This window comes from Rana temporaria, chromosome 7, assembly GCF_905171775.1.
Source record: "Rana temporaria chromosome 7, aRanTem1.1, whole genome shotgun sequence".
Classification (NCBI taxonomy): domain Eukaryota; kingdom Metazoa; phylum Chordata; class Amphibia; order Anura; family Ranidae; genus Rana; species Rana temporaria.
Window position 1 is genome coordinate 154,685,360 of NC_053495.1, and position 19,903 is coordinate 154,705,262.

At 45.6% G+C, this 19,903-nt stretch overlaps 1 protein-coding gene across 3 annotated transcripts in view; it reads right to left on the minus strand.

Annotated features, from left to right (window-relative positions):
* The window catches only part of LOC120945788, a 95,916-nt gene that overhangs the window by 15,286 nt on the left and 60,727 nt on the right, over positions 1–19,903 (minus strand). For all 3 annotated transcript variants that reach the window (XM_040360193.1, XM_040360191.1, XM_040360190.1), the window contains 2 exons: positions 4,688–4,735; positions 2,386–2,436 (listed from right to left, as the gene is read on the minus strand). In XM_040360193.1, the coding sequence (XP_040216127.1) occupies positions 2,386–2,436; positions 4,688–4,735 (99 nt within the window). The remainder of the gene's footprint in view (positions 1–2,385; positions 2,437–4,687; positions 4,736–19,903) is intronic.

Here is a 19,903-nt window from a genome sequence, read left to right on the forward strand (position 1 = left end):
AAAAAAAATGGCATGGGGGTTCCTCCCAAAATCCACAACAGGCCCTTCAGGTCTGGTATGGATTTTAAGGGGAACCCTACGCAAAAAAATATGACGTAGGGGTCCCCCCAAAATTCATGCCAGACCCTTATCCAAGCATGCAACCTGGCAGCCCACATGAAAAGGGGGGCAGGAGATTGCCTCCCCTGAACTGTACCAGGCAACATGCCCTCAACATGGGGAGGGTGCTTTGGGGTCCCCCCCAAAACACATTGACCCCATGTTGATGGGGACAAGGGCCTCTTCCCCACAACCCTTGCCCAGTGGTTGTGGAGGTCTGCGGGTGAGGGGCTTACCGGAATCTGGAAGCCCCCTTGATCCCACCATCCCCCATGTAAATGGGTATCGGGTACATTGTACCCCTATTCATTCACCAAAAAAAAAGTGTAAAATTAGAAATGACAGGAGACATTTATTGAAAAGTCCTTAAGAAAAAAAAAAGTGTCCAGCGATGTAAATCCATCTTTAATCACAATGCGGACGGTCCAAGAAAAAAAACAAATAACAACTCTGCCTCCATGGGAGGCGTCCCACCGACTGCAGGTTTTTCACAATGACAGCTGTTATATAGCTGAGGGTCCATCCAGTGTTGTAAATGGGTGAACCCTACCCCCTCTGACATCATGTGGTTATTTAGAGGGGGCGGGGTCACCCATTTACGTCACTGGGTGGCCCCGCCCTCAGCTATAGAACAGCTGTTATCACGAGAAGTCTGCAGTCGGCAGGATGCCTCCCATGGTGGCAGAGTGTTTGAAGATGGAAGAACATTGCGGGATCTTTTTTTATTTTTAATAAAGAAATAGTCCAAAACTATCTCCTGACATTTTTACTTTTTTGACACTTTTTTTGGTGAATGAGTAGGGCGACTTCCAGTTTCCGATAAGCCCCTCGCCCGCAGACCCCCACAACCACCAGGCAAGGGTTGTGGGGAAGAGGCACTTGTCCACATGGGGACAAGGTATTTTGGGGGGAACCCCCAAAGCATGCTGCCCATGTTGAGGGCATGTGGCCTATTATGGTTCAGGAGGGGGGCGCTCTCTCATTCCCATCCTTTTCCTGGAGGCTGCCAGGTTGCGTGCTTGGCTAAGGGTCTGGCATGGATATTGCGGGGGGACCCCATGGCATTTTTTTTTTATTTTGGTGTGGAGTTCCCCTTAAAATCCATACCAGACCTGAAGGGCTTTTTTTTCACATTTTGACAATATATTACAGCCGCAGGCAGTTTTAAATAAAAAAAATTTCCTTTAGAAATTTCATTTTGCTGCTCTCATTCATTACGCTATGTACGGCCTCTATGTAAGCAGCCTTACATAGTGTGGGGCGTGGACTTAGCACCCTGCCTTTGGCCAATTATGGCTCTCACAGCAGAGAACGGTGTGATTGGCCAAAGCATGCAGGTCAGGTGCATGCTTTGGCCAATCGGCAGCCGTCAATGCACTGCGATCCCGCAGTGCATTATGGGGCATTTCGCGGGTGCTTGAATTTCCCGCAAATGCCCCATAGTGTTCTAAATTTGGCAAACGGGCAAACACACATAGCTAGATTCAGGTAGATGGGCGCATCTTTGAGGCGGCGTAGCGTATCGTATTTAAGCTACGCCGTCGTAAGTCAGAGAGGCAAGTGCTGTATTCACAAAGCACTTGCCTCCTAAGTTACGGCGGCGTATCGTAAATGGGCCGGCCTAAGCGCGCCTAATTCAAATGAGGATGAGGGGGGTGTGTTTTATGTAATTTACTCGTAACCCAACGTGATTGACTTTTTTTACGAACGGCGCATGCGCCGTCTGTGGACATATCCCAGTGTGCATTGCTCCAAAGTACGCCGCAAGGACGTATTGGTTTCGACGTGAACGTAAATTACGTCCAGCCCCATTCACGGACGACTTACGCAAACAACGTAAATTTTTCAAATTTCGAAGTGGGAACGACGGCCATACTTTACATTGACTAGGCCACCTAGGGGGCAGCTTTATCTTTACGCTGGCGTACCTCTTACGGAAACGGCGTATATTTACTGCGACGGGCAAGCGTACGTTTGTGAATCGGCGTATCTAGTCATTTGCATATTCTACGCCAAACTCAACGGAAGCGCCACCTAGCAGCCCGCGGAAATATTGCACCCTAAGATACGACGGCGCAGGCCATCGTATCTTAGCTAGGTTTAAGTGTATCTCAGTTTGAGCATACACTTAAACATACGACGGCTTAGGTTCCGAGTTACGTCGGCGTATCTACTGATACGCCGGCGTAACTCTTTGTGAATCTAGCCCCTAATGTTTAAGTCAAACTTACGGTCTACTCGAACATCGGGCTCATCGCTATTTATGACATTATAAAAGGTTCTTACCAGGACATGTGTGACTTTAGAAGCCGCCTCAGTTTTCTTTGTGTTGTTTAACTATAAAATAGAAAATAAAATGAATAGGTTATCCAGCACAGTGCTCATTGGGTTCGTAAAACTAATAATATGATACTAATAATACTTTTGAAACAGAATTTAAAACATGCTTTTTATCACTAGTGTTAAACACCCCCCCGGTTCAGTTCGCAGCAAAAAAATGCAGACAGGAACTAAGCAAAGGAACACTGTTGAACAGCACTGCAGACCTGTAGAGCAACGGTTAATATAGACTTCCTGGAATTGGCCTGGGTGGGGCCATACAGGAAGTGATAAAAAGGGAAACCAGAACAGGGTCAGGCCTTTAATGAACACATGGAGATCAGGTAAGCAGACAGACTTTGTTGCATATCCATGATGACATAGCACATGTTTCCTGTGCTTAGAAAAGTCCCTGCACAAAATAACATTTCTAAAAGGAACAAATTCATTCAAAACTACTCGCGGCTATAAAGAATTGTCGGGTTCCTGGCAATACAGATAAAAGTAATTGAAAAAAAAAACAGCATGGGAACCCTGCACCAAAATATAAAAAAATGGCGTGGGGTGGTATCGTTCTTTTTCTTCCGTATCGCTCGAGAGTGGATTAAATCATTGGAACCTTTTTTTCTTTTTAATAAAAGACTTGTCCCAAACGGCAATTCATTATAGCCGTGAGTAGTTTTAAAGACTTTTTCCCCCCTTTAGAAATTTTGTTTTGTACAGGAACTTTTCTAGGCACGGGAAAAATGAGATACTTTACAGGCATACTATAGACATCCCCAAGGTACGTATTAAAATCACTGCTACCGAAAAAACTGCCATTTTAAAACTTTTTTTGCATTGATACACTTTATGACAATAACTTGCATATTAACCTTTTAAATGAGCACCCCAAATTGTTCACTGTTCGACTCGAAGATTAAGCTCATCCCTACTTATCACTAGGTGAAGACTACCTCTATGATTATCACTAGATAAATATTATCACTAGGATATTCAAATGGTACCAGCTCTCCAGCACTGATGTTACCCTAGATAGGAAAAATGTGTGTTTCTTATGTGGACCTTCTAAGTCCAATTTAATTAACACACACACACACACACACACACTATTGAAACAGTCTTGTAAGTCTGAACACAAATGCTTACTAACACAATTTACAATTGGATTTTTCTGGCTTTAAATGGAGAATCTGGTGGATCATTCCTGTTGTATTTTGTGTAGCAACATCATTACTCTGTAAGTAATGCAGGGCTATAGTCTCTATTTTTGTTTTCCATTTTATGTGGATGCTAGAAAGTTATTAGATAATTGACTCACCTAATATATCCCTATATTCTGTAAAGGATGTGGTTGGAAAGCTTTACGTGATTGTGTTGCTGGGAACTGCTTCTAATGTGTCCTTTGTGATTCTTGGTGTTGTTTTGTATATGGGTTGACCCCCCTCCTCCATTGAGTTTAGATTTTTTTTTTTTTGCTTTACAAAATGCAATAGGGGTGGCAGGAACACACATAGATATTGTAACCACCCTAATCTGCAAGATTAGGGCAGAAACATAATCTACCGAAACAAAATCAATCCACAGGTTATGTTGAAAGGCTTAGGTCAGGGGTGGCCAACCAGTGGCCACATGTGGCCCACGGAGACCTCTGATGTGGCCCGCGACCTCTTGCTCTGGAATAGTGGGTTGGCAAGCCCAGATCACAGGTTGCCGATCTGCCTTACCACAGCATCAGTGTTGTGAATAAAGCTAGTGGTAGAGGAAGAAAGTAGCTGCGGACCAGAGCCCATAAGCTGATGTTTCCTCTACAGCGGCGGCTTTGCCACAGAAGGAGTCTATGGCAAAGTTCAGCTAACCCACAGAATAGACACAGGTGCACTACGCTGCACCCGTGGTGTGGGTAAACTGCAGCACATCAGTTGAAAGTCTTAGGCCCTTTTCACATGATCAGCCCGACCAAATGGGACCCTCAATTCACCTCTATAGAGCAACAGATGGCCATTTACGCTCACCTACCTCCAATCCAAAAAACAGAAGGGAATTCGTCCCCTTCCATCTGGGCAGATCAGAGGGCCCATAGAGTAGCCATGACCTGTCATTCTCACGCTCCGCTCATTATGGCCCACGACTGGTTAGCAAGTTGCTTAAGTGGCCATCGCTATTCAAAAGGTTGGGCACCCCTGGCTTAGGTTATCACAGAGCTTGCATAATAAAAAAATATATAAAGAGTGTTACATTACAAATAATCTCAGATAGTACTTATTACCATAGTGTGAAGGTCCCCCAAATCAGTTACTACATCTTGAGGAAGTTTCTGAAACGAAGCACAACAGTTTACAAATTAATTTACATCCATTTACATTTGATAAGCACAAATAATAGCAGATGTAGCAGACTCATTATGCCTGGGAAATTTTTGTTTACACTGGTAACACAGTAAGGGAATCACCTATGTTGTATACTGTATATATGAATATATACACTAAATATACATATATTCACTATATTACCAAAAGTATTGGGACGCCTGCCTTTACACACAATTTTTAATGGCATCCCAGTCTTGTTCCGTAGGGTTCAATATTAAGTTGGCCCACCCTTTTCAGCTATTTCAACTTCAACTCTTTTGGGAAGGCTGTCCAAATGGATGATGCCATCCCATGTGAGTCTGGTAGCCATCTTGGGTCAGACAGAGCCTATTTAAGGCCCTAGCTCCCAGTTTTGGTACACATTTGAGAGTTGAGTAGGGACAGGTACCCTGCCAATTAGGGACAGTACTAGCATTAAGGAAAGGTTCCTGACGAGGAGGGAAAGCATAGGGTCGCATCTTTTCTGGACACTTTCCCAATCGGGCACATGATGGCCAGGCCACATTCTGCCCCTGTAAACAGACCCTGTCAGTCCGGCTCATATGTGCTCCTTTCACATTGCTGGAAACCGTGAGTGCACCCAACTGGGTAGCCTTCCCACCAGGTCTGTTGTGAACTGTTGCTACATTACTTCAATACTACACTGCACCTATCTGTGTGAATTATTGCAAGCTCAGCAAGGTAAATAGACAATGCTGGCTAGCTTTCCGGTTTGGAGTGCACCCCTGCTGACCTGTGCTATGATTCACTACAATACAAGTCTGCCAGCAGGTTCTGGCCAATGATTATGAATGAATGAACATGCTGATCAGTTGTAGCCACTCAGTTGTAAACACAAACACAGGTTCTGGTCGGTTATTTTTTAACCTGAGGCCTTTCAGTTCAGAGAGAGAAAAAAGCCAGGACCTGTGTGAAAAGAAGCAGCACATTTACACTTGCAAACATCTAGTTAGGCACATGTAACCCTTTGATCGCCCTATCACCAGTTTCATTACTACAGTGTATAGTATTTACTCATTGATCACTGCATTTGTGTCACTTGCGATTTCAGATAGTGTCAGAGTCAATTAATCAGTTAGTGCTCCTCTCAGCTAGGATCAGCTAGTGGCAGATTGCCTGCCACACTATCACAGTCACACTAAGTCTAAGTCACTGATCACCAAAAATACTAGTATTGTGTCTGAATAGATCACTATCTTGGTCACAGTCATTGACCCCAATAGTATGGTGTCGACATAAATGCAGTGTTAGCAGGATTAGCACTGATCACTGCCAGCACTTACTTGCATTTAGCCCCCCCCCCCCCCCCAAGTGCAGTGTCAGTATCATTTTTCTGATGCATTGCACAAAACCACAGTGTTAGGAAGATAAGGCCTGATTGCTAGCCAGGAGCTCTGTTTCCCATAGTTGCCACTAGGTACCTGTAAATAGTTTAGTGCTCAAAATGTCTCTAAAAAGTTTCACTAGTGAGGAAGGGTTTAGGAATCTGAGCATGACAGATCAAAGGGGATGCCTCACTGTCATAATCAGGCTCAAAATATGAACCTGTAGAAAGCTGTAGAAACCAGTAAGGGTGTAGAAAGCACACTGACAGCTGGCTTGGGCGATGGTGAAGTGGTCTCTAATAAGATCAGGAGCACTCTACCCCAAGTTGCTGAAGTGCTAGAAACACATAATTAGCAGTGTACAAGTACTAGTGCTGCACTACTTTTTAATGATCTGGCAAGCACAATGGTTCAGGCCGAGCAAAAGTTCATCCAGAACATTGCATGTTTGCAGAATCAGTGCAGAGACAAATTTTCAGGGTGCTCAGTGGGATGTTTGGTCTACACAGTACATTCTAAAATGAATAGTTTTTTGTTAAGGAGCAGATCAGGAAGCCAGTCCTTAACAAGTGAGTCAGATGTCAACAGGCTTCCTCTCTAATAGCTGAATGAAAAAAAAAAACTGCCAGCAATAGAAAAATGTGGGAAAAAACAGCGTGGGGGTCCCTCCCCAATCCATACCAGGCCCTTTGGGTCTGGTATGGATTTTAAGGGGAACCTTATTGCATCAAAAATTGTAATTACACGCCCCTGTTAAACAGGGGCAGAAAAATTGGGCCTTATGCCGCGTACACACCATCACTTTATGTGATGAAAAAAAATGACGTTTTTAAAAACGTCACTTTAATTGACCGTGTGTGGGGGAAAACGTCGTTTTATGTCTTCTAAAAAACGACCAAAAAAAATTGAAGCATGCTTCAATTTTATGTGTCGTTTTTCAAAAGTGCACTTTTTACTTCACAGAAATTGACCGTGTGTAGCAAAAAACGTCGTTTTCTAAGACGTTTTTTCATCCACGCATGCCCAGAAGCAAGCTTCAATGGTAAAACGTGGTGGAACGTAACCTCACTTTGCAAGATCATTGTGAGAAAACGATGGTGTGTAGGCAACTTCGTCTTTGAAAATTGAAGTTTCAAAAACGTCATTTTTTACTTCACAGAAAGTGTCGTTTTTTTTCATCACATAAAGTGATGGTGTGTACGGGGCATTAGGCACTGGTGCTGGTGCCACAACACTGCAACCTCTCACAGATACTCTAGTTGGAGAGCAGGAATGAGCCTGCTGCAAAGTATTGCATCAAAAATTGTAATTACACGCCCCTGTTAAACAGGGGCAGAACAATTAGGCCTTTGCCACTGGTGGCGGTGCCCAGAACTAAAAATGTTCTTACAAGCTATCAGCATGATCATTGAGGAGGAAAAGGATAGTCACTCAGCATAACAGGATAGTCACTCAGAATCAGCATAGGCAGTCTTGAAGGGATCTGACATTTAAAAAAAAATTACTCAATTACATCAGCATCAGGTGCTTGGTAGCTGGTGGTGATCCAAGCCTGATTCATTTTTATGAAGGTCAGTCGAGCGACCGAGTCGGTGGAGAGGCGCACCCTGTGATCGGTTACAAAGCCTCCAGCAGCACTGAATGTGCTTTCTGAAAGAACGCTGGATGCAGGACAAGCCAGTAGCTCAATTGCGTACTGTGCAAGCTCTGGCCAGTGATCCATCCTCAAGACCCAGTAAGCCAGAGGATTTTCGGTGGGAAAGGTGTCCAAGTCTGATCTTGCCCCTAGGTTTTCCCGCACCATGTAAAACAGACGCTGGCGATGGTTACTGGAACCGGTCATACCTTGGGGCTGCGGACTAAAAAATTGTCTGAACGCATCGGTCAGATGCCCACCTTCCCCACCGCTCCTTCTGTGACTGACCGAAGCCTCAGCAACACGTTGTCCAGGACCAGGATTTTGTAACCCCCCAGTCTCTGGGAACGCGTTGCACAGACCCTTCTGCAAGGCCTCCCGAAAATGTTTCATCTTCTGGTCCCTCTGCGCCGGCAAGATAAGGTCCGCAACCTTATTCTTGTAACGTGGATCAAGGAGAGTTGCCAGCCAGTAATGATCCCTCTCCTTGATAGCACGAATACAAGGATCCTTCCACAGGCTTTGCAGGATCAGGGTGCGGAGTCCTCTGGGTCACTGAGGACGACAGGATCCGCAGCCACCTCATCCCAGCCACGTACAAGTCCATGGGTTCCTTGGACTGTAATTGATCCCTTGAAGACTGCTGCTGATGCTGAGTGCTAGGCTCCACCTCCATGCTGACACAATCCTCCTCGTCCTCTTCCTGTGTGATAGGCGGGCAAGCAGGAACACTGTCTGGATAAAGGGGGCCTTGAGAGGTAAGTAAGTCCTCCTCTTCCTCCCTCTGTTCTTCTTGGGCACCCCCTCTCTCTGGGCTCACGTTACTGCCTTCCTCTATCTGTGTACCATCATCGGAGCCTTCAAAACGCTGCGCATCCTCATGCAGCATGTACCCAACACTGTGGTCAAACAGTTCGGGGGACTCCTCAGGAGGACATGGTGGGGCTAGGGAAGGAGTGACTGATGCCATTGAGCAGAGGGAAGAGGATGCCTTGGCAGCTGCTTTTCCAGACAAAGTACCCTGAGCCTGGGTGAGAGAGGATGAGGAGGATGAGGACGGCTTGGTCATCCACTCTACCAAGTCTTCGGCATGTTGCGGCTCAACACGGCCAGCTGCCGAAAACAAGGACGAGCGTGTCCAGCGGCCACGTGCTGATGAGGATGCACGACCAGCACTGTTGCCTCTAGACGCAGAGCCTGCTTGCCCTTGTGACTTTCTGCCTCTCTTGTTGTCCTTCCAGACATACTAATGACCTGCAGAGGACAAAGGCAGTACACACACCTCGTAGCTTTAGGTGCAAACTGCAGAGGACACAGGCAGTACACACCAAGTAGCTTTAGGTGCAAACTGCAGAGGACACGTGCAGTACACACCAAGTAGCTTTAGGTACAAACTACAGAGGACACGTGCAGTACACACACTACACACTCTGGGTCACTGAGGACGACAGGATCCACAGCCACCTCATCCCAGCCACGTACAAGTCCATGGGTTCCTTGGGACTGTAATTGATCCCTTGAAGACTGCTGCTGATGCTGAGTGCTAGGCTCCACATCCATGCTGACACAATCCTCCTCCTCTTCGTCCTCTTAATGTGTGATAGGCGGGCAAGCAGGAACACTGTCTGGATAAAGGGGGCCTTGAGAGGTAAGTAAGTCCTCTTCCTCCCTCTGTTCTGCCTCAAGGGCCCTGTCCATTATTCCATGCAGCGTGTGCTCCAACATGTGAATAAGTGGGACAGTCTCACTGCTCACTATCCTCGTGGCCTATTCAAATGGTGACAGGACAGTGCATGCATCCCTGATCATGGCCCACTGGCGTGGGGAAAAAAACCAAGCTCCCCTGACCCAGTTCTGCTGCCATATTGGCACAGATACTCATTGATGGCCCTCTGCTGCATGTGCAGCTGCTGCAGCATGGCCAACGTAGAGTTCCACCTGGTGGGCATGTCACATATTAGGCGGTTCTTGGGCCGGTTGTATTCCCTTTGGAGGTCTGCCAGCCGAGCACTGGCATTATATGTTGAAAATGCGCACAGACGTTCCTGGCCTGCTTCAGGAAATCCTGTAAGCCCGGGTACCTGACCAAGAACCGCTGCACCACCAAATTAAAGACATGAGCAAAACAGGGCACATGGGTCAATTGTCCCTGTCGCAAACCACCATTCCTGGACTAAGCTGGCGTGGCGTCAACCACCTCTGAGCCTGCCCCTGTAGAGCTGACAGAACCTCTGGCCCAGCGTGGCTCCTGTCCCCCAAACACACCAGCACACATACACTACCTAGCTTTGGGTGCAAACTGCAGAGGACACGGGCAGTACACACCAAGTAGCTTTAGGTGCAAACTACAGAGGACACGTGCAGTACACACCAAGTAGCTTTAGGTGCAAACTACAGAGGACACGTGCAGTACACACCAAGTAGCTTTAGGTGCAAACTGCAGAGGACAAAGGCAGTACACACACTACGTAGCTTTGGGTGCAAACTGCAGAAGACACGGTCAGTACACACCAAGTAGCTTTAGGTGCAAACTACAGAGGACACGGGCAGTACACACCAAGTAGCTTTAGGTGCAAACTGCAGAGGACAAAGGCAGCACACACACTCTACGTAGCTTTAGGTGCAAACTGCAGACGACAAAGGCAGTACACACACTACATAGCTTCAGGTGCAAACTGCAGAGGACACGGGCAGTACACACCAAGTAGCTTTAGGTGCAAACTGCAGAGGACACGTGCAGTACACACCAAGTAGCTTTAGGTGCAAACTTCAGAGGACACTAGCAGTACACACCAAGTAGCTTTAGGTGCAAACTGCAGAGAACACGGGCAGTACACACCAAGTAGCTTTAGGTGCAAACTGCAGAGGACACGGGCAGTACACACCAAGTAGCTTTAGGTGCAAACTACAGAAGACACGTGCAGTACACACCAAGTAGCTTTGATTGCAAACTACAGAGGACACGTGCAGTACACACCAAGTAGCTTCAGGTGCAAACTACAGAGGACACAGGCAATACGCCACGTGAGAATACTGCAGCTAGCACAATCACCTGCCTGCCAGTAAATTAGGAATAGCTGATCTAGCTAAACTATACAGTGTATAAATATATGTACAACACCTGGGATGCATATATATCCTCTACACACTGTAACTTTAACTGACTATCCTACTAGCTCTATCTACCTAGAAAAAATGACACTGTCTCTCTCTCTCTGTCTGTCTTTAACCACCGCCACAACACACTACACAAGACTGACCTGCAGGCAGCCTTTTATAGTGTGGGGCGTGTACTAAACTCCCATAGCCATAATTGGCCAAAGCCATCCTGGCTTTGGCCAATTATGGCTCTCCGTTTTTTGCGCGCTGTGATTGGCCAAGCATGCGGGTTATAGTGCATGCTTGGCCCATCATCAGCCAGCAATGCACTGCGATGCCGCAGTGAATTATGGGCCGTGACACACCATTCGAATTTGGCGCGAACGGCCCGTAACGTTCGTATTTTGACGAATGGTCGAACATACGATGTTCGACTTGAACACAAAGCTCATCCCTAGACCTGGGTTACAGAATTTAAGTATCTTGGAGTTAGGGTGGCTAGGGATACTGCCCAGTACTATATTCTCAACATATTTCCCCTACTCCGTCTCCTCAAGGAGAGATGCCAGTCCTGGTCTCGACTCCTTTTGAACCTCCTGGGCCGTGTCAACAACTTAAAGATGGCGATTCTACCCAAATTCAACTATCTCTTCCGGAACAGCCCAGTTTAGATTTCGGCATCTTTCTTTCAGGATGTGGACAGATGTATCCTCTCCTTCATATGGAATGGGTCTATTCCTCGTTTGACTAAATCTACGCTTTATTTACCAACACACCTGGGGGTCTGGCCCTTCCAAACTTCTATTCTATTCTATTGCTGGGTGGCGATGCTGGTTACGGCCTATTGGTGGTTTGAAGGAAAACTATCTCACGCTGAGGTGTGTGGAGGCAGCTCAGCTGGGCTCCTTGCAGGCACTGCAAAATTTAGCGTACAGGGGGGTGAGGACCTATGAGGACCTACCCACCCTAAAAAGGGCAACAATACGTGTATGGGTTGTGACTCGTTGTCGGTTTTTCCGGGCGAATCGCTGGTCCCGGTCCAGCTTTTCTGGGGGAACCCTATTCTCCCCCACTTTAGGTCGATCCCGGACCCTCAGGTGTGGGCGAGATTCGGTGTCAAGATTATGAGAGATATTATGCCAGCTGGTACACTATTGACATTTTCACAACTTTCTAGGCAATATAACCTCCCTGGCTGGATGTACTTTAGGTATGCCCAACTTCGTCATGCGGCCAGGGCGCAGTTTCCTACGCCTTCACTTCTTCAACTAGACCCAGTGGTGTACCTCCTGTCCTGTAGTGATCTGGTGAGGCCTCTCTCTGCACTCTATTGTACCTTGCTTACAACTGACTCACCTAAAAAGGATAGACTCTGGGAAAATAGATATCCCTGCCCTGGATAAGGAGGATTGGGTGTACTGCCTAGACCATGGACCCAAATTGGTAATCTCTGCAGGGGATAGGTTAATACAGATTACGTTTCTTCACAGGGTCTACTTTACCCAGGTCCATATGTCCAGGATTTATCCCGATAGGGATCCACACTCTCCCCTGTGTCGAACACACTTGGGTACCTACCTCCATATGTTTTGGGATTGCCCAGCTCTGTCGACCTTCAAGTCTGGGATTTCTGATCATTTGAATGTCCGACTTGATTTGTCTGTTCCCATGAAACCTGAACTAGCCCTGTTGGGTGTTTATGAGGACGAGCACAGATCTCGGTAAACTGTTTATCTCATATCCTTGTTTTTTTGCCAAAAAATGCATTCTTTGCAAGTGGTCTTCCCCCGACTCCCCTTACCATGGAATCCTAGGAAAATAGAGTTAATGCTGCCTTGCCCCTCTACAAACTAACATACAGTAGCCATGGCTGTCCCTTGAAGTTTGACAAGGTATGGCTTCCCTGGATGGGTTTTTCAGGGCCTTTGCGGCCATTCTGCATGCATCTCTTGCTTAACAAATGTGAACTGTCTTGCTGTGTGTTGTCGGTGGTCCTCTTCCCTTCCCCCCTCTCCCTTCTTACCTAGGCCTGTCTGCCATATATACGGTATTTTTTAATGCATAATATCTGTTCTGCCTTACTGATCTTACTTCTGATTAGACAACAAATATACTACGCTTTTTTGTATTGACCTTTTTTTGTGATATACCATATCTGTATTCTTTTGATGATTGCATACTTTATACTTCAACCAAGGTATGGCTTCCCTGGATGGGTTTTTCAGGGCCTTTGCGGCCATTCTGCATGCATCTCTTGCTTAACAAATGTGAACTGTCTTGCTGTGTGTTGTCGGTGGTCCTCTTCCCTTCCCCCCTCTCCCTTCTTACCTAGGCCTGTCTGCCATATACGGTATTTTTTAATGCATAATATCTGTTCTGCCTTACTGATCTTACTTCTGATTAGACAACAAATATACTACGCTTTTTTGTATTGACCTTTTTTTGTGATATACCATATCTGTATTCTTTTGATGATTGCATACTTTATACTTCAACCCCTCCCACCAGCCAGAACTACAGAACTACAACCTTTTGCTCTGGGAAGCATAATGCCACCAGCAGGTGATCCAGGTCCTTACAGTAAACCGTATATGGAAAATGGAAAGAAACTGCGCTAAAAAATACCGAAAAGATGAGAAAAAAGGAAAAATAAACTGCAACGTAGTCACAGTCTAATCCCTCCAGGTGCTGCGATTATCATGCAAACAATAACTACAGGAGATAAACATAAGAAAAATATAAATCGCGCTACCTTGACCACCCTTCTTGGTAGACACAGGCGTATGCAAGTGAGTGATCTACAGTCATAAGTGAAAAGCCGGCTGCTATGTTAGGAGCAACCTCTAATGGCCACTAGGGTGCAGCATGCAGCCACCTCAAAATCCCACACCAGTGATGGTAATTTACAAGTGAAAACAAAAAAATAAACGAAACAAACACTTTGATCAAAAAAACATTGACTAAATGTGAACTTTGGCTATGAATGAGTTAATAGTACAAAATATTAACAGCAAAGAGTCTGTTAAACAGCAGATAGTGTGTCAAACACCCGTGCATCTGTGCCACATTACAGATTGGTTGTAAACATGTCCAAAGGAAAACGGGATATCTCCTCCACCAAACTTAAAAAATTGGCCTCTTACCGAATTCTCACGATTCCTTATTACAGGGGATCAGAAACAGCATATAATAGGTCCCAATCTCACACTTTCGGATATACGGTCCTGTTGGATCTTGTTCAAGAAATTTCAGCAGTAACATTGCCCACCATGTAAGAAACAGTGACAGCTCCACATAGTGTGTTAAATGTGTAACAAATTTATTTAAAAAGGTTAAAATTGCACTTAGTTATGCAGTTTAAGATTTGCCTTGAATCTAATGTGCCGGCCGGTACACAAAACTCTCAGGCACTCGTCGATTGGGGGAACGCAGGAGCTTCTTGGGTGACAAGAGCGCGTCACCCAATTTGTTTAAAGGAGTTGTAAAGGAAAAAAAAAAATTGCCTAAAATTAATGCCTGCAAGGTAGACAGACAGAATAGTGTAATGATTCTGCTAAAAAATGAGTAAAAACCTATTAAATTCCTTCATCTATATCACCTCCGGCGTTCTAGTTTCTGTTCTCACATTCACTTCCTGGTTTGCGGCGCTCGTTCATGTAAGAACTACATTTCCCAGTATGCATTGCGGCATGCCCAGTAATTCACACATACTTTAAGTCTCTAACATGTAGAGAACGTCCTGCCACACAGATGTAGTTCCCAGGAGGGGGTGAGCACGTTACTGACCATCGCAGTAAAGCCTCACTTCACGGTGGTGAGTAACAATCAGACAAGCAGGAAGTGAACAGAACAGAGAAGAAATAGAGCAACTTCTGAGCAAAAAACAAACAGTGAGGAAGTGAAAAGAGGAATGTCTTCAGGTAAAGGATGCTTATTATGAAAAAAAAAAAAATCCTTTACAACCCCTTTAACCACTTGCTGCCGGCCATACGACTTTGTACGGCCACAGTGTGGATCCCTATTTCCGGGAGGCCGTCTATATACGGCCTTCTGGTATCCAGCCACTGGGGGGCGCACGAGCGCTGCCGGCGCGCGAGTGCCTGCTGCATCATTGAGATGCCGATGCGCGTGCCTGGCGGCCGCGATGTCCACTAGGCACCCACGATCGGTGGTTACACAGACAAGATCCACGTCCTGTCAGGGAGAGAGGAGACCGATGCTGTGTCCCTTGTTCATAGGGACACAGATCGGTCACCTCCCCCAGTCAGTCCCCTTCCCCCACAGTTAGAAACACTATGCAGGGTACACATTTAACCCCTTCCTCGCCCCCAAGTGTTAACCCCATCCCTGCCAGTCACATTTATACAGTAATTAGTGCATATTTATAGCACTGATCGCAGTATAAATGTGAATGGTGCCAAAAATGTGTCAAAAGTGTCCGATGTGTCCACCATAATGTTGCAGTCCCAATAAAAATCGCAGATCGCCGCCATTACTAGTAAAAAAAAATAACAAATAAATAAAAATTCTGTCCCCTATTTTGTAGGCGCTATAACTTTTGCGCAAACCAGTGGCTTATTGCGATTTTTTTTTATGAAGAATACGTATCGGCCTAGACTGAAATTTTTTTTTTTTTTTTTTAATTGGGCTATTTATTATAGCAACAAGTAAAAAAAAATTTTTTTTTCAAAATTGTCACTCTTTTTTTGTTTATAGCGCAATAAATAAAAACCGCAGAGGTGATCAAATACCACCAAAAGAAGACTCTACTTGTGGGGAAAACAGGACGTCAATTTTGTTTAGGAGCCACGTCGCACGACTGCGCAATTGTCAGTTAAAGCGACGCAGTGCCGGAAGCTGAAATTTCACCTGGGCAGGAGGGGGGTATATGTGCCCAGTAAGCAAGTGGTTAATAAAAAGGCTGCTATGGCCAGTTTTACTCCAAACTCAGGTGTCATCTCTCTTATTGGGGGGTAAAAGGGTTGGGGTATGGGAAAGAGGGGAAGGAGGTAAAAATCAGTAGGGGTTTATCCAGTCTACAGGGGTGAAGCCCCTGACCCCCAGAAGTAAAAAAGGGTATTGCTTTGCTTTAACCGCTTAAGGACCGCCCCTGCACATATACGTCGGCAGAATGGCACAGCTGGGCACAAGCACGTACAGGTACGTCCTCTTTAAGTGCCCAGCCGTGGGTCGTGGGCTCGCGCCCGCGGCGCACGCCCGTGATCCGGTCCGAAGCTCCGTGACCGCGGGACCCGCGAACCCGATCGCCGCTGGAGTCCCGCGATCGGTCCCCGGAGCTGAAGAACGGGGAGAGCTGTGTGTAAACACAGCTTCCCCGTTCTTTACTGTGGCGCCGTCATCGATCGTGTGTTCCCTTTTATAGGGAAACACAATCAATGATGTCACACCTACAGCCACACCCCCCTACAGTTAGAAACACAAATTAGGTCACACCTAACCCCCTTCAGCGCCCCCTTGTGGTTAACTCCCAAACTGCAATTGTAATTTTCACAGTAAACAATGCATTTTTAATGCATTTTTTTGCTGTGAAAATGACAATGGTCCCAAAAACGTGTCAAAATTGGCCGAAGTGTCCGCCATAATGTCGCAGTCACGAAAAAATACGCTGATCGCCGCCATTAGTAGTAAAAAAAATAAATGCAATAAAACTATCCCCTATTTTGTAAACGCTATACATTTTGCGTAAACCAATCGATAAACGCTTATTGCGATATATTATTTTACCAAAAATAGGTAGAAGAATATGTATCGGCCTAAACTGAGGAAAACATTTTTTTTAGATATTTTTGGGGGATATTTATTATAGCAAAAAATATTGCTTTTTTTTTCAAAACCGCAGAGGTGATCAAATACCACCAAAAGAAAGCTCTATTTGTGGGGGAAAAGGACGCCAATTTTGTTTGGGAGCGATGTCGCACGACCGCGCAATTGTCAGTTAAAGCGACGCAGTGCCGAATCGCAAAAACTGGCCAGGTCCTTTAGCTGCCTAAAGTAAGGTGACCAGATCTTTAAAATGAAATCAGGGGACATATTTATTTTTTACTAGTAATGGCGGCAATCAGGGACTCTCTGCCCGCCACCGCCCCCCTCACAGCCTGTCAAGTCTCATTCTCCGGGCCCCAGCTACTACTGGATGGGGAGTGGAGGAAGATCACTCCGCCAGGGAAGGCAAGAAGATAAACAGGCAGGCGGCTGGCCGAGACGTGAGCCAAGGCAAAAGAAAATGCGAGCGGAGATGAATGGGCATGCATCCGAAACTGAAGAAATATTCACTCCATTCTGACCAGTACATGATCATCAGATATAAGGGAAAAAAATACACCCCCTAAGCTACTAGGCGTGGAGGAGCGGGTAGTGTAATTCCGATTCTTTTTTTTTTTTATTCCGCACTGACTGTCTTTGAAATTGCCCCAGCCCCTGTTCAAATCCAATCCGGGGACACAACTGGGGACAGACTTGGTCTGGGGACAGTGTACTCAATCCGGGGACTGTCCCCTGAAACCGGGGATGTCTGGTCACCCTAGCCTAAAGGTCCGGGTCTTAAGTGGTTAAGTACATTTTCGTTTTACATACTTTGTGTACTTAAAAGTAGGGTTTGCCTGTATGTACTTTATTTCACATGTGAGTGACAACTTTGTGAAGGTTAACCTTTATAATCAGTTTTTTGGACATACCACACTATGTTTATTTTTCTTTCGGACACTTTGTCTTACCATGTGGAATATCACAGAGAAACACAGACTTCTGTTGATGTGTAGCCTTGGGCCCCTTTCACATGGGCATCTCTGCTAAGCAGAATCTGCCTGCTCAGTGGGGGATTTCTCTGCTGATCCCCGCTGAGCCGGTGGATGACAGGCCCAGGTCTGCTCCGATATGCAGAGCGAATACAATCCCGCTCTTCTCTATGGGGCAGTCGGATGGAAACGGGCCACCTGTCCATTTCTATGCAATTCAATCCGCTGAACGAACCACCATCTGTCTGTTTTTGGTGGACATGATTGGATCGGATGTCGGCGGGTGTCAGCGGACATTACATCTGCCGCTTCATAGAGGAAACTGGGAGGGTCCAATCAGGTCTGCCTGAAAACTGACAGGCGGACTTGCTCAGGCAGCCCGTGTGAAAGTGGCCTTAACTAATGTACTTTGTTTCTGGACATTAACCACTTAACGGCCGCCGCACGACTATTTACGTCCGCAAAAAAAACAGGCAGATGGGCGTATATATACGTCCTTGCCTTTCCGCGGGTCGGGGGTCCAATCGGGACCCCCTCCGCGGCGGGCGGCTTACCTCGGGGAGCGATCCGGGAAGACGGCGCGGCTATTCGTTTATAAGCGCTCCGTCGCGATCGCTCCCCGGAGCTGAAGAACGGGGAGAGCCGTATGTAAACACAGCTTCCCCGTGCTTCACTGTGGCGGCGCATCGATCGTGTCATCCCCTTTATAGGGGAGACACAATCGATGACATCAGACCTACAGCCACACCCCCCTACTGTTGTAAACACACACTAGGTGAAGCCTAACACGTTCAGCGCCCCCTGTGGTTAACTCCCAAACTGCAACTGTCATTTTCACAATAAACAATGCAATTTAAATGCATTTTTTGCTGTAAAAATGACAATGGTCTCAAAAATTTGTCAAAATTGTCCGAAGTATCCGCCATAATGTCGCAGTCACGAAAAAAAAAATCGCTGATCGCCGCCATTAGTAGTAAAACATTTTTTTTATAAAAATGCAATAAAAATATCCCCTATTTTGTAAACGCTATAAATTTTGCGCAAACCAATCGATAAACGCTTATTGCGATTTTTTTTTACCAAAAATAGGTAGAAGAATACGTATCGGCCTAAACTGAGGAAAAAAAAATGTTATATATGTTTTTGGGGGATATTTATTACAGCAAAAAGTAAAAAATATTGCATTTTTTTCAAAATTGTCGCTCTATTTTTGTTTATAGCGCAAAAAAACGCAGAGGTGATCAAATACCACCAAAAGAAAGCTCTATTTGTGGGGAAAAAAGGATGCCAATTTTGTTTGGGAGCCACGTCGCACGACCGCGCAATTGTCTGTTAAAGCGACGCAGTGCCGAATCGCAAAACCTGGCCTGGGCATTTAGCTGCCTAAAGGTTTTTTTTTGGTCATTCATTTCTTTGTAGCATACTATAAAACTACTCACGAGTTAGCTGTGCTAAGTCCCCCGCTTTCCGATTCCGTCTCTGATAAACAGTTATATTATGATAGGAGAGCGGATTCCATTTTGCTTGTGGGCAGGAGATGCCGACAAGCAGCTACTTCCTTGTTGCTGTGAATGCGATCCCGCGCCCTCCACAGTTTGTTTATGTGATCGTGTCACTTCAGGGTTTCTGAAATACCGCGATACTTCATAGCAAGGCTCTGCAATGAATACTGGAAGCTCCCAGGGCACACTGTGGGTACGGGAAGTGACGCACGGCCCGCAAAAAAAAAACGAAGCTTGGCCAGACAGGAGGCAATGTCTAAACAAAGGTACGGTACCGATTAAAAAAAAAAAAAACTTCCATTTTAACTTGTGTGACAGGCAGCAGTGATAATGAGCTCATGTCTTAAATAGGGTGGAGCTCCTCTTTAAGTCTATTATTATTTTTTTTTACATGTTATGCTTTATTATACAGACAGTTGCTGAGAGAGCATTGAAGTCTTTGTGTGAATTGATTTGTACACCTTGCAAGCACTGTTTGACTTCTCAATAATTGAGGGTCACTTTTTATCGGGTAAGCAGTGAGACATATAAAAAAGCGATTGGCTCGCAGGTGGTCCATTATCCCCTTCTATTTTCATCACATGTAATTGGACTACATACTGTACATTACTGTGAGTTGATTCTGTTTATTGTAATTAGATTTATTGATTGCTTTTTCATACCTCCCAACTTTCTGAGATAGAAATGAGGGACACCTATCGGCAAAAGTATGCAAGCATAGGACACACCCTTTGCCATGCCCCCTTAAAGGAGAATTGTACAAAAAAATATGATTGGTTAAACCCACACATGCTTT